Source organism: Thalassophryne amazonica, chromosome 17 (genome assembly GCF_902500255.1).
Source record: "Thalassophryne amazonica chromosome 17, fThaAma1.1, whole genome shotgun sequence".
Classification (NCBI taxonomy): domain Eukaryota; kingdom Metazoa; phylum Chordata; class Actinopteri; order Batrachoidiformes; family Batrachoididae; genus Thalassophryne; species Thalassophryne amazonica.
In genome coordinates, this window is record NC_047119.1 from 36,107,921 (window position 1) to 36,122,578 (window position 14,658).

At 39.1% G+C, this 14,658-nt stretch overlaps 1 protein-coding gene across 2 annotated transcripts in view; it reads left to right on the forward strand.

The window, feature by feature from the left end:
* Window positions 1–5,660, forward strand: part of LOC117529167 (patatin-like phospholipase domain-containing protein 7) — a 78,426-nt gene extending 72,766 nt beyond the window's left edge. For both annotated transcript variants that reach the window (XM_034191871.1, XM_034191872.1), the window contains exons 35-36: window positions 679–791; window positions 2,832–5,660. In XM_034191871.1, coding sequence (XP_034047762.1) covers window positions 679–791; window positions 2,832–2,963 — 245 coding nt within the window. In that variant the 3' untranslated portion in view covers window positions 2,964–5,660. The remainder of the gene's footprint in view (window positions 1–678; window positions 792–2,831) is intronic.
* Window positions 5,661–14,658: the final 8,998 nt, after the last annotated feature.

Sequence of the window (14,658 nt, forward strand, 5' to 3'; positions counted from 1 at the left end):
TTGGGCCACAGTGTACCATGAGTGAGCTTCGCGCTGCTTCGCTCATATTATTATTTTTTTAATTGGAGTTGTACCTTCAGAGAAGGCAGTGCAGTGGCACACTTGGTTAATGCTCTTGCCTCTAAATGAGAAGGTCCCCGCTTTGAGGACACCTCTGCCTGTTCTCCTTGTACAGCTAGAGTGGCGTCAGAAAGGCATCTGGCATAAAATTTGTACTAAATCAGCATGTGTATCCATACTGGATCTACTGTGATGCTCCTCAACAAACATAAGTAATAACAAATTTGTACAGTGCCTTTAAACAGACATGCCAAAGAATTTTTGTCAACACAAGCATACAAAATGTATTAAAAATTTGGTTTTAGCTACACTGATGAAAGAAAATCAGCATGTAAAGTTTCACTGTTAATTTAATCCCGAAATTATGGAACTACTAAGTAATAATGAAATAGAAAATTTATAAACTATAGATGACAGGAAAAAAAAGATGGTTTGTGTCTAGATTTAAAATATTGGTGACAGCCACATGGGGCTAAGAGGATAAACTAAACTTCCAGCTAAAGCCTCCATTCCAAGCAAATTCGTCATCCATCTCTCAGCAAACTGACTTTGGACATTTCAGAACTTTGCCTGTTCTTTGTGTGTCTTCACCTGCTGTCACCGTCTTCTTCCCTTCAGAAGAGTCGGACTATAACACAGACTATGATGAGGAGGCGGTGGAGAGCGCGCTGTCTGACCTGGAGCTACACAATCGTGGGGAGCACACTGAAGGGGAGGAGACTGCTGACACGGTGCGAAACTCTGCTCATAAGGGTGGACAGAGCATTTTAGTGTGATGGCATTTCCTTAGCAACGCTCTTTGTAACACTGGCTTCCTGGTTTAAAGTTCATATTAAATTTCTCAGAAAATTTGCCTAATTTTAAAATACATGACTCAGGGGATTAACATAAACCTGCACATTCCCAGTAAAGATAGACCTTACCTGAATGTTACAGCCTTTGTCTTTTGTACTGGCTCAAACTTTCATGTTGTCTTTTCTTGGATGTGTATGAAATTGAGTGCATTTCAACACATTTTTAACCGTTTCTTCTTCACAAAAGTGCTTATTAATCATTGCTACATTTACAGTACAGTCGCGAAGTTGATTGGTTTGAGCCAGAAATAGTGGTTGCTAGAGGAGATCGTGAGACACTGACATCATGACTAAACTGGACTGTGTGTCCACACACAGGTTAAACAAGTCTGTCAGGGAACCTATCAGGATGATTGGGGTGTAATGAGACATGTCCATCATGGTTTAGCATGAATCAGTTTCAAAGTCCTTGTGTGTTCAAAATTCCTCTATATAGGGATTTGAACCAAATACTGAACACACACAAACTGAATATCTCTTGAAAGGTTCAACAACTGGCTTGAGGATCTACAGCTTTCACATGCTGAAAATTCTGCCTGAAGTTCATATATTACATTTTGCAGAGTAACATTAAAAACAAACATCTGAATAACTATCATTTAGCGCCTGACTGATTTTGTTTTTTTTTTTTTTTTTTGGGGGGGGTGCATTGATAACTATATTGGGGAGCATATGATACAAATAGATCTAAATATGTAAAACTATTTACTAACTTTTACAACATATAATGGCACCAAACATATTAGCTGTCTGGTAGCATATTCCGCCATCTTGGATTATTTTGTCCGAGCAACAAACCAGTGTATGTCAAGCTGCCTTCACTCTGGGTTGGCAGTCCCTGTGTCGGCATTCAACATCTACATAAAACAGCCTTGCCATCTATTTTGGCCCTGCCTAGCAGATGGCATACAAACCACTTCTTTCTTATCATGATCATGATTCTTATCATGATGTCACCATGGGGTGATGGCGATCCCAGCCGTGCTTGACAGCATTGTAAACGTTGTTGGATCAACTACTTGATGACACCATTTTCAACAGCCAGTGTGTTTTTCTGCATTGTTTATTCAGTAAAATAAAGCTTTTCATATCCGCCAATATTATCAACCGATATGTCTGTTCATTTCTACCATAATTCAGTGTCAGTGCAGCAGGCCTCGTCTTTTTTATTTCACACTGTACATGCACAATATTCCAATTTTCAGTAAAGATGGTATTTTATTAATGTTCTTAATTATTATTAACACTTATTATAAAGTATAAATACAAATACAAATGTAATCAGCTTGCTAGAATTTCCTAAAAATTACAAGTGTGTGTGTGTGTGTGGTGTGTGTGTGTGTGTGTGTGTGTGTGTGTGTGTGTGTGTGTGTGTGTGTGTGTGTGTGTGTGTGTGTGTGTGTGTGTGTGTGTGTGTGTGTGTGTGTGTGTGTGTGTGTGTGTGTGTGTGTCAGTCAGTCAGTCAGTCAGGCAAAGAACAGAAGTATTAACGTCTGAAATAACAGCCTTTCGACAGAATCAAATAACATCCAGTTAACCAATTGATCCCATAAAGGAAACAAAACTATTCAATGCAATAGTTGCCACATATCATAAAGAACTGAGAACAGTGTCTTGATTCCTACACTCTCTTTGGTAATCTATTTTAAATTTTTCCAGAGTGGTTTAAACAATTTATACAGCATCAGTTTACAGCTGTGTCAGTAGCTTTGGACAATGATTATATTGTGAATCCCGCTGATTACCTTTGGATACAAAATGACACAACTGAAAATAAATGTTTTGTTGTTTTTAAGCAGGTAGTGTCGTGTGATGCATGGATGAAGATCTGTTCTATACATTGCTTTAAAAATGGTTTTAACCCCTTATTTAGAATTTGAACTCCTTAACTTTGCATTAATGTATACTCTTGCTCAGGATGAGGAGCTGGAAGGGAGAGATGGGCGCCATTTTCCTCCCCTCACAAGCAGTTATCCTCAGTCCCAGGACATCCCCGACAGCCTGCCGGACTCTACGTCTCCTTCAAGTCGGAAGCAGGAAGTCCTTTGAAACACAGTGCACTAAGTGACATCCAGCCTCGTGAACTAGGAACAAGTCATAAAAAATTTAACCTGCCCCGTCTTTGTCAAAGTTCACCTTCCAGAATGTTTCTCTAGTCTCAGCTAGTGTACCTGTACTCTATTTTACTGTTATCTAATCCTGATTGGTCCCTTTGAGCTGGCATCATTAGTTGTGTGGATGACATCAGTAGTCCCTCAAACAACTGACTACTATAAAAAGAGTCATCAGGAGATGACATGTCCCCACAAATCTCTAATTGACTGGTATCATAGGATCGCCCAAGTACAGCCTTATGCTAAATATGAATGCAACTGGTCAACTGGTTATTGAGATATCATGCTAACAAACGCACAGACAGACATGCAGATTGCTATCAGCCCCCATATTTCATACCGGGAGATAAAAACTTTTTAAAAAGCAGTGACACTTCTGATAATTTTCTCATATTGAGAGTAAAAACTTTCTGTTTACACTTTTGGTAATCCTGGTTCTTTGGACTCGTGCTGCATGCTGTGGCTCCTCCAGTGACATCTAATAAACTGGACAACTTCAGCTGCATTTAAGGTACAATAAATGGTATTTTATACATTAATACAGCAGCCAACAAGTATTTTCTATATCAACATTTAGTGGAGTTAAGTCGTCCTGCTCAGAAAACGAATCAACACTCCCTCTGTGTGTGTTGTAAGCTGAGCTTTTCTGTTCCTCGTTTTCAGTGTGGCACCAGCACGCGAGTTCCCACCCTGTAACACTGTTGCCCCTCTCTGTTTATTTTAAATAATTAATTAAATAACAGTTCTGACTGCCCATATAGCACTGTGGTCAGACTAGAAACAATGAAGGTCTGGCCTGTTCCCGAGGTGCTAAAGGACTCGGGAACAGGCCTCCCTGCATCATTGTTCTCGATGCGGGGAGGAGTGGCTCAACGCAAAGCTGGTGTTTTCCTCTGACATGCTGGCGCTAGTGCGATATCTCACGGCACCAAATTGTTTATAGTATGTTTATGTAAAACATTGTTAGCGTTGCCATCCGCTGTACTCTGAACTCCAGGTGTGTGACGTGCAAACATCAGTAATTCAAACTTGAATTCCAAAAACGTACCTGGCAAAAGCTGCAGGAATCACACACAGTGAATAGTAATGGACTGACTTAACATTTTCTCAATAAATCCTTGCTTTAATCAATTTGCAGCTTTTGTGTTGACAGGTTTTCAGTTTACACTTTAAATACGATTTGTTGTAACAGACATGCACATGATGGCAAATCAGAGAGAACGTAGTAATTTACTTCGCTGTGTGGCTGAAGAAGTGTAGATCTGTTATTTTTAATAATTATCTACTCTGAAGATTTTTAGAATTGGAGTTTGTACGAGGTTCTCCTCTGCCAGCACCTTCAGCAATAGTGAATGTCATACGTGCACAGCTTTACTGTGTGATAAAGGTCCATCTACTCAACAAATCTGCATAGCAGAAAAAAAAGTTTATTCAAGTTAATTCAAAAAATGTTTTGAAGTATGAAGTTGATATCTTGCAGTGGGCGTCTGTCTCAGCAGAGACACAGAGACCAATTTTAGAAAACTCAGTGGGGTGGGGGACTTCCTGAGCTCAGAGTACAGAGGATCTCAGAATAAGAACCATGGATTTACAGAAACCAGTGAAATATGGTATCTTCTATTTCCATTAAATAATGAATACATGAATCAGTGATAATGATGCAATCACTGCACATCACTGATTGAGGTCATTTTGGGTTCGGGGTTGCTGTGTGCCAGAGGACATTTCTAAACTCCTGAAATGAGATGAGCCTGAATGTAAGACGTAATGTTTAAAAAAAAAAAAAGAGATACTGATGGAGAACTCTAAACATTTTTGTTGCCACTGTTGTCGCACCCAGGGTGCCTCTTCATGGGACCATTTTGGAAGATGTAGTATTCGCTGTGTCAATCAAAAGAACCTGTACTCACTTCTCTCCTTAACTCTTGTTTGTAATTCCTTTCTAACAGCAAACTGACATTTACTGTTTATTTTGTAACTGTGTCCTGCCAATAACGGAAATGGTGTTCTAATATACTGCACTCATCTTAATATTTAATATTTTTGTGATGATTGTAGCCAAAGCTCTAGATTTCACCATAATCCCTCAACAGATGCACAATAATTCCACAAATACACTGATAATACACAGTTAAATGGAATCCACAGCTGTGATTAACAATCCTCCGTCTGACACTGTTCTTCTATACAGTTACATCCTGCATATATCAATGCAATTATTTACTTGTTTTCGCCGCACTTTATATGCACCCAGTGAGCCTCAGCGTGTGAAGCTGTGATTGTGCTTAAACGATGCTTGCAGCCTCACATGTGCAGACGGTGCCATGACAAATCACGGTGATGTTAGCATTTGCACCGTTAGCATTGTATTTTATTTTTGAATGTTATTTGAATCATTGGATTGAGCCCAATGAGGTGAATGTCAGGCTGCTTTATTTTAGGGGATGTGGTAGTTTGGATTTTCCATCTTTTTTGGGGGGCGGGGATGGATAGATGGTGACATTAACTTATTGTAACGATGCCTTAGTTGTGCCCTCATTTGTGTGCATTTTGATGATTAGGCCAGTGTAACACCTGTATTTGTTATTTGATGAATAATGTTTTTGATAAATCAATCGTTACTAATAAATCACTGTCTCATTTTTGCTGTCCTTTTTTGGCTACAAGATTGTCGTCTGCGTGATGGCAGCATTACTCAGACAATTGAACATTTTTATCCAACTCTAAGGTGTGGAGCATATTAAATTTTAGCCATGACATCAATGGAGTTCCAGGAGATAATTTTGTGCTGATGGTGGGAATGTGTCTCATTGTGGAGCCCACTCCAGCTTTTGGGACCATCCTGCCGCCCCTGAATTGTAACAAATAGTCAAGTTCTTACATTATTCTGTGTCTTTATGGACCAAGATACAGATGGAAGAATGGACTGAACCTTTTTCACAGGAACTTCAACAAGACTGACTATTAATGTGATATGTAGTTATAACTATGCCAAATTATTTACAGTAGTGTTCAGAATAATGGTAGTGCTATGTGACTAAAAAGATTAATCCAGGTTTTGAGTATATTTCTTATTGTTACATGGGAAACAAGGTACCAGTAGATTCTCACAAATCCAACAAGACCAAGCATTCATGATATGTACACTCTTAAGGCTATGAAATTGGGCTATTAGTAAAAAAAAAGAAAAAGGGGTGTTCACAATAATGGTAGTGTGGCATTCAGGCAGTGAGTTTGTCAATTTTGTGGAACAAACGTGTGAATCAGGTGTCCCCTATTTAAGGATGAAGCCAGCACCTGTTGAACATGCTTTTCTCTTTGAAAGCCTGAGGAAAATGGGACGTTCAAGACATTGTTCAGAAGAACAGCGTAGTTTGATTAAAAAGTTGATTGGAGAGCGGAAAACTTATACGCAGGTGCAAAAAATTATAGGCTGTTCATCTACAATGATGTCCAATGCTTTAAAATGGACAAAAAAAAACAGAGACGCATGGAAGAAAACAGAAAACAACCATCAAAATGGATAGAAGAATAACCAGAATGGCAAAGGCTCACCCATTGATCAGCTCCAGGATGATCAAAGACAGTCTGGAGTTACCTGTAAGTGCTGTGACAGTTAGAAGATGCCTGTGTGAAGCTAATTTATTTGCAAGAATACCCCGCAAAGTCCCTCTGTTAAATAAAAGACGTGAGAAGAGGTTACAATTTGCCAAAGAACACATCAACTGGCCTAAAGAGAAATGGAGGAATATTTTGTGGACTGATGAGTGTAAAATTGTTCTTTTTGGGTCCAAGGGCCGCAGACAGTTTGTGAGACGACCCCCAAACTCTGAATTCAAGCCACAGTTCACACTGAAGACAGTGAAGCATGGTGGTGTAAGCATCATGATATGGGCATGTTTCTCCTACTATGGTGTTGGGCCTATATATCGCATACCAGGTATCATGGATCAGTTTGGATATGTCAAAACACTTGAAGAGGTCATGTTGCCTTATGCTGAAGAGGACATGCCCTTGAAATGGGTGTTTCAACAAGACAATGACCCCAAGCACACTAGTAAATGAGCAAAATCTTGGTTCCAAACCAACAAAATTAATGCCTCGCAGATGTGAAGAAATCATGAAAAACTGGTTATACAACTAAATACTAGTTTAGTGATTCACAGGATTGCTAAAAAATCAGTTTGAACATAATAGTTTTGAGTTTGTAGCGTCAGCAGCAGATGATACTATTATTGGGAACACCCCCTTTTCTACTTTTTTTTTTTTGTACTAATAGCCCAATTTCATAGCCTTAAGAGTGTGCATATCATGAATGTTTGGTCTTGTTGGATTTGTGAGAATCTACTGAATCTACTGGTACCTTGTTTCCCATGTAACAATAAGAAATATACTCAAAACCTGGATTAATCTTTTAGTCACATAGCACTACTATTATTCTGAACACTACTGTACCTTATTTTGATCCAGGGTACATTAACTGTCAGTTAATGCGCTAATAAGCTTTAACTGACAGTTAAGCATTAAGTATTTAGTAATCATTGCCTCCCGAGCCCGTCCTCCCAGTTGTCATCGTGCCCACCAGAATGTTATGCTGCATTCTTGCCTCAGCTCAGCTGACTGAAGCAATAATGCAGCAATTAAAAGTGCTTGATAAAAGCAACAGGTTGGTCATCATTGGCAGTGTCTCAAGGTTCTTGAGATGGAGCAATATCTCCACCTGCTGGACAGTTACCATTAATGCAGGTACAATCGAGTTTTTCCAAGGGTTCCAGTAACTTTATACCTTGGTGGCCTTGTGATAGACTGGCAGCCTGTCCAAGGTGATAGGTTACAGTTCTCTGTGGCTGGAATAACGGGTGAAGAAAATTAATGAATAATATCCTGGTTAACAAGAACACCATTAATAAATGATTTAAAAAAATGCAGTTAACACTATTTCATGTTTATTAATTAACTAATGTTAATCTTATCATAAAGTGTAACTACACTAATGGAAATCAAGTGGTTGAGTTGCTGAGAATTAATACAGCAGTTACAGTTATTTCAACATGTACAACTGACTCAAAGATACAGATTAAGTCGTTAATTAAATCGCAATAGTCATAACTTTTACAATTTTTATGACAGTGATGGTTTGCAACAAAAGTAACACATTGTAGCTCAGATTAAAATATTATATGAGAAACTGATTAGACATTGGTTAACTTTGAAACAAACCAAAAAAAACAACTTTGTTGGATTTATCCTGATGGATAAATCTGGGATTGTTGAAGGAAATAATCACATTCAAGAGAAGAAATAAGGTGTGTGTGGTTGAAGTTACAGGTAGCTTGAAATGATTAATTTTCAAAGTTATAGGTCTAGTGAATTAATTAAATACAATTAGGTGTCAAAACAAGTAAAACAGGAATTTCCAAGAACAATGTTCAGTTGGAACAAATTGAAACTTTGCCAGAGAGATACTTTTGACAAAAGAGCTGTAGAAATGAGTCTTACATGAGTCTCTTACAAACACTTTGAAAAACACAGATCCTATAACCTGTATTTCCCAAAATACTGCATGAAGTCCACAAAAGCATTTGTTTCTTTACGGTGCACCTGGAAAGTATTCACAGCACTGCACTTTTTCTGCATTTTAAGCCCTATTACAAAATGGATGAAAGATTTTCCCCCCAAAATTGTACACACATGGTACCCCATAATGACAATGTGGAAAAAAAAGTTTGATTTTTGTTTTTTGCACATTTATTTTACACACACACACACACACACACACACATATATATATATATATATATATATATATAAACTAAGAAATTGCATGTACATAAGTATTCACAGCCTTTGCCATGAAGCTTAAAATTGAGCTCAGATCAATCAATCAATCAATCAACTTTATTTATATAGCGCCAATGCATTCTGTTTCCACTTATAATGCTTGAGATGTTTCTACAACTAAATTGGAGTCCACCTGGGCTAAATTCAGTTGACTGGGCATGATTTGAAAATGCACACACCTGTTTACATATAAGGTCCCACAATTGCCAGTGTATGTCAGAGCACAGACCAAGCAAGAAGTCAAAGGAATTGTCTTTAGACCAGGGGTGCCCAAGTTCGGCCCTCGAGATCTACCTTCCTGACACTCTTAGTTGTCTCCCTGCTCCAACACACCTGAATCCAATGAAAGGCTCATTAAAAGCCTGCTAACAAGTCTTTCATTGGATTCAGGTGTGCTGGAACAGGGAGACAACTAAGAGTGTCAGGAAGCTAGATCTCAAGGACCAAACTTGGGCACCCCTGCCTTAGACCTCTGAGATAGGATTGTCTTGAGGCACAAATCTGGGGAAGGGTACAGAAACATTTCTGCTGCTTTGATGGTCCCAATGAGCATGATGGCCTCTATCATCTGTAAATTGAAGAAGTTTGGATCCACTAGGACTCTTGTTAGAGCTGGCCGCCAATCTAAACTGAGCGATGGGGGTAGAAGGGTCTTAGTCAGGGAGGTGAAAAGAACCTGCTCCCACGTTCCTCTGTGGAGAGAGGTGAACCATCCAGAAGGACAACCATCTCTGCAGCAATACACCAATCAGGCCTGTATGGTAGAGTGACCAGACAGAAGCCAGTCCTTAGTAAAAGGCACATGACAGCCCACCTGGAGTTTGCCAAAAGGCACCCGAAGGACTCTTGGCCCTTGAGAAACAAAATTCTCTGGTCTGATGAGACAAAGATTGAACTCTTTGGCATAAATGCCAGGCGTCATGTTTGAAGGAAACCAGGCACCATCCCTACAGTGAAGCATGGTGGTGGCAGCATCATGCAGTGGGGATGTTTTTCAGCAGCAGGAACTGTGAGACTAGTCAGGATTAGGGATGGGTATCGAGAACCGGTTCCTTTCGGGTATCGTTAAGAAATGATTCGATCCACCGACATCTTTGTGCTTAACAATTCTGTTATCGGTCCTTCAGAGTGGCTGTTGTTTTGGGGGGTGTTTGTCAGGAAAATGATCATTTCTCTACATTGATTACGGACCCTGCAGCAGGTCCGTAATCAACTTTTCTGCAGCGCGGCTTTGCTTTGAACCTTAAACCAATCGAAGCAGTGGTTCGCAGATTGAAGCAATGCTTCGATCTATTGCTTAGTTTATTCTTTCTTTCTTTCGCTTAATTTCCCCCCGCTAAAACCCTAAAGAGCATACGTCTGTGAGTATTATTTACCTTTTATATGTTAAACCGACCTGTTATGGTCTTCTGAAACAGTTGATAAATGTATTTTATAACTTAAAAACGGGAGCGATGCTAACGCGTTAGCATGTCTATGGCATTTTAAATGTTAAAAGTTAGCATTAAGCAGTTGCAGCCGTCATCACGTTCGGGTGCATTTGTTTTCAAATTGTAATATTTCTTAAATTTATTTTTGTTTATATATTAATAATCTAATGATTATTATATACAATATATACTTATTATATACAATTTTAGAGAAAGAGACAAAAAGCACCTGAATAGAAACACAACAGAAAATATAAAAGCAACTAACAATGAACATACATACAGAAATAAATACATACATACAGAAATAAATAAGTGTTTCCTGTGAACACCTAGTGACCTCCATTTCATCCCTGTCTTATTTAAGTTTGACAGTTTGTTTCGGTCAAACCATATTTTCAATGTGTTAATTTCTTCAGTGATTTCCTCCAGAACTATCTGCCAAGCTAGAAAACTGCGGCAACCTAGTAAGAGCAGAATACTACTGGAATGAATTTGAATAAGGAAAGTTGTTTTTTTTTTTTTTTTCTCACTAAATGGATGCTGCACTCACTCCAGTTTGTTGTCTGAAATAGTCCCAGATTGCATTTCAGAGCTTCTAGAATTCAAACATTTTTGTGCAGGTGGTGTTGGGGGGTAATTTTGGGGTTTCAGCTTTTTTTGTTTTTCACCACTTTCATCCCTGAATATGTCAATCGTGAGTCACTTTTGTGCGGATTAAAGTTACTAACTGGGACTCCTTTCTTGTTGCGAGAAAGAAACGAGAATCGTCCTCCGTTCTGTTCACACAGCTCCAAACGCTGTGCGGCTCTCTGATGCGTCAGGTTAGAACGATAGAATCCAGTCTGAATTAATAACTTCAAAGCGAAACACCGTTTTGGTTATTTTTATTTATGTCCAGAGATCAAGGATACAGTGACCAGTTTCATATTTATTTACTTTAAGACTCAATGAAATACATAGAAAACCTGTAAAGCCTACTTTTAGTACAAAATTCACGAGGTATCGATAAGGGAATCGATAAGGAATCGGATCGATAAGCAGAATTGATAATGGCATCGATATCGATAAAATCTTATCAATACCCATCCCTAATCCTGAATAATATTCATGGCCAGAGATCTTTAATCAGAAAAAAAGATGAGTGATCAGGATCAAAGATCAGCAGTCAGGTGTAATAAAGTTTAAAAGTGAGTAATCATGAATAATATTCAGGACCAAATGTCATTAATCAGAATCAAGTAATCACAAAGTTTCAGGACCAGAAGTCTTTTATCAGGCTCCAAGATAAGTGAGCAGAATCAAATATTAGGATCAAAGGTAATCAATCATAATCAAAGATCTGTGATCAAGTTAAGGGATGAACTAGGGAACTAAGTTTGGATCCCAACGTCTTTTAATCAATCCATCAATTTTATTTGAAAGGGACCACATGCAATTAAAACATAAATGAAACCATTTGATGTATTGCACCAGAGTTAGCCTTAAGCTAATTTGCATCTGCAGTCCTCAAATACAAATAAATGTAACAAATGTTTAATCACAATTAACGATGGGTTCAAAGATGAGTGATTAGAATCAAAGTCCAGAATCAAAGATGAGTTCTCAGACTAAAAGATGAAGATCAAATGTCATCAATCACAAAGATCTGTGATTAGGATCAGAGGGAGACAATCAGAAACTAAGATGAGTGTTGAGGATCAAAAGCGAAGTTTGCGATTTGAGGAATCTGTTGGGAAGGTGTCGTAACACGGACCCGCAACAGGGGGCGCAAATGAACGGACAATGGATAAGACAAAAAGTAACAATTTAATGTTGTGAAACGCACAACTGGATACAGACAAAAATATATAATGCCAATTAAACACAAGGTGACGTGCGGGCAGGCTCGAAGATAGGAGACCTCTGGCGATCGAAGAGCCGGGACCCACACAGCTTTCACCACCAACGGCCTGAAGAACACCGGAGCCGCCAAGTCCTGAGTCCCCAGGTGGTCACCGTCTTCTGTTGCAGACCCTGGTACTGCTGGCAGAAGATGAAAACAGTTAATGGTGAGTGTGTATCCACACACCCAGTAATCCTTCACCCACAGGTCTTCAGGGAGGGAAAACCTCCACATCCGATACAGAATCACCTGTGCAGCTCCTGACAGTTGCTCCTTGGATGGAATGAGAGGCGAAGACGTCGCAGACTCTCACTGCACGCCAATCCAATTATTACAGACTTCAGGAATACGGCTGCACACAGAACAATAATTAGTCTCAGAAAGTATGAATTGCAGAGAATTACCTTAACGGTAGCTGATTTCTCGGCGAGGAGGTGGAGTAATAATCCGGCTTTTGTAGGGAAGGTGGTGATTGGTGACAGCTGGTGTAAATGAGTGACAGCTGTCACTCTCTGTCTCGGCGCCCTCTCATGCTTGAAGCCCGCACTCCAAGCAGGGCGCCGACTGGTGGTGGTGGGCCAGCAGTACCTCCTCTTCAGCGGCCCACACAACAGAATCAAGGAATTAAAGAGTTAAAAGCAAAATGTCAGACACAGGACTGTTGCACTGTTGCACGACTGTTGTTGATAGATGTATGCATGCTGAGTGCAATAATTATTATTATTATTTCATAACTGGCTCCTCAAATCCTGGAGTAAAACGCGATCGTCACCAACACTGGCAAATATTTTCCATTCATTTTTTTTCTTTTTCTTTTTTTTTTGCAAAATTGTCTAATTTCCTGTCAGCCTACATTCATTCCTCACACTTTTGTCTTCTCATTTTTTGTTCAGTGTGACATATCGATCGACATCGGTGCTATTTTTCCTCTTCTTTGCCATCTTCCGTCAGTCCTCCTGTGACCTAAATTCCCTGCTGTACACTCATTAATTAGCTGGTGTAACAGTGTGCCCTCAGGGGAGGGCATAACATTAAAAAAGCACATTAGTGGACCCATCAATAAACTAGATTAATCATTTGTGGCTGTGAACCATTGCGGAGTGTAATTAACTGTTGTACAGGTGTTTTTTCGTGTGGGGATGATGTGTGTTCTGAGGTTAAACCGGTTTTGGTTCAGTTTTGTAATCAAGAACAGTTTGACACTCGGCTGTCCCTGGAGGTTTGTATAGCATCAGATGTGTAAGATTAAAGACACTAAGTGGAAAATTGACCTGACGGGGATTCAAACCCGACCCTTTGATCCAAATATAGCCAATAATTAGCATTTTGGCAAGTTTAACATCAACACATAAAACCATAATGACTGCTGCAAAACCTGCATACTAACCTACTGTTGGGTTTGCACCCCGTTTTTAAAGAAATGAGAGGCACAAACACTGAAAAGAAACCAGTCAGAGAGAGACAAATATATATATATTTTTTGCTCTGCGCAGAGGAGGAGAACAATGAAGCAGCTTGTAAGTGCTCAGCTACAAAGCTCTCCTAAAATCCCCTCCTCTGGCCCAGCCTTTTATTTAGTTCATCAACATGAGAAAAAACAAACAAGGACAGTCGGGAGAGGTTACACATGAGTCATGTCTGCAAGAGGGTGATAGCAAAGATAGGTAACGGCTGAAACCTTCCATTCCTGCAACATGAGCCTTGTGGCTCGTCAAAGCAGGATAAGGCAAAATGAAAAATAGTTTGCTCAATCATGAAGAATGCAGACAACAAGTCTTTCTTTCTAAAACCTCCTCTTCTCACAAAGAGGAAAATAATAAGCATAAACTATAAGAAAATAAATAATAATAATATAAGCATAAACTAAAGAAAATAAATGATAATAAGAGCATGAACTATATAAAATCCTTGACATAATCCTCCCTGTTTATCGTTTATGTACATAAGTCATGTCCAAAACACACTTCAATAGAAAATTTGTCCACTTTAACCACTTGTCTTATTACATTTTCAGCTAAAGCTTCATAGGCTAAGAGTGTGTTAACTCATCACGTCAACAGTTCAAGCTTGAACTGGAGTTGTGAGCTTTTCAATATCATCATAATTCTCAACACAGTCATTATAGTTTTCTCCACTAAGGTCTAACTGTTTCAATGTTTGATATTTTGGCATAGTTTTTTGGAAAGCCAGATTACACTGTACAAATGTATTTGACACCATTTTGCCAACCATTGTTTTGATACAAGGGATCACACAACACATGCAAAGTCCAATCAGAATTAGGACTATAATAACTGGTGTCACCATTTTCAATAGTAACTGCCACCATGGTCCTGAAGTCAACCAGGACCAGGTGGTTCACGGCTAGGGTGTCTTTATGCATTGCGTCACAAAGTTTATTCAGCTCTTCCAATGCGTCCTGCACATCCACTGAATGAATGGAGTCTGGGATGAAAGTACAGCATGTTGTGTTC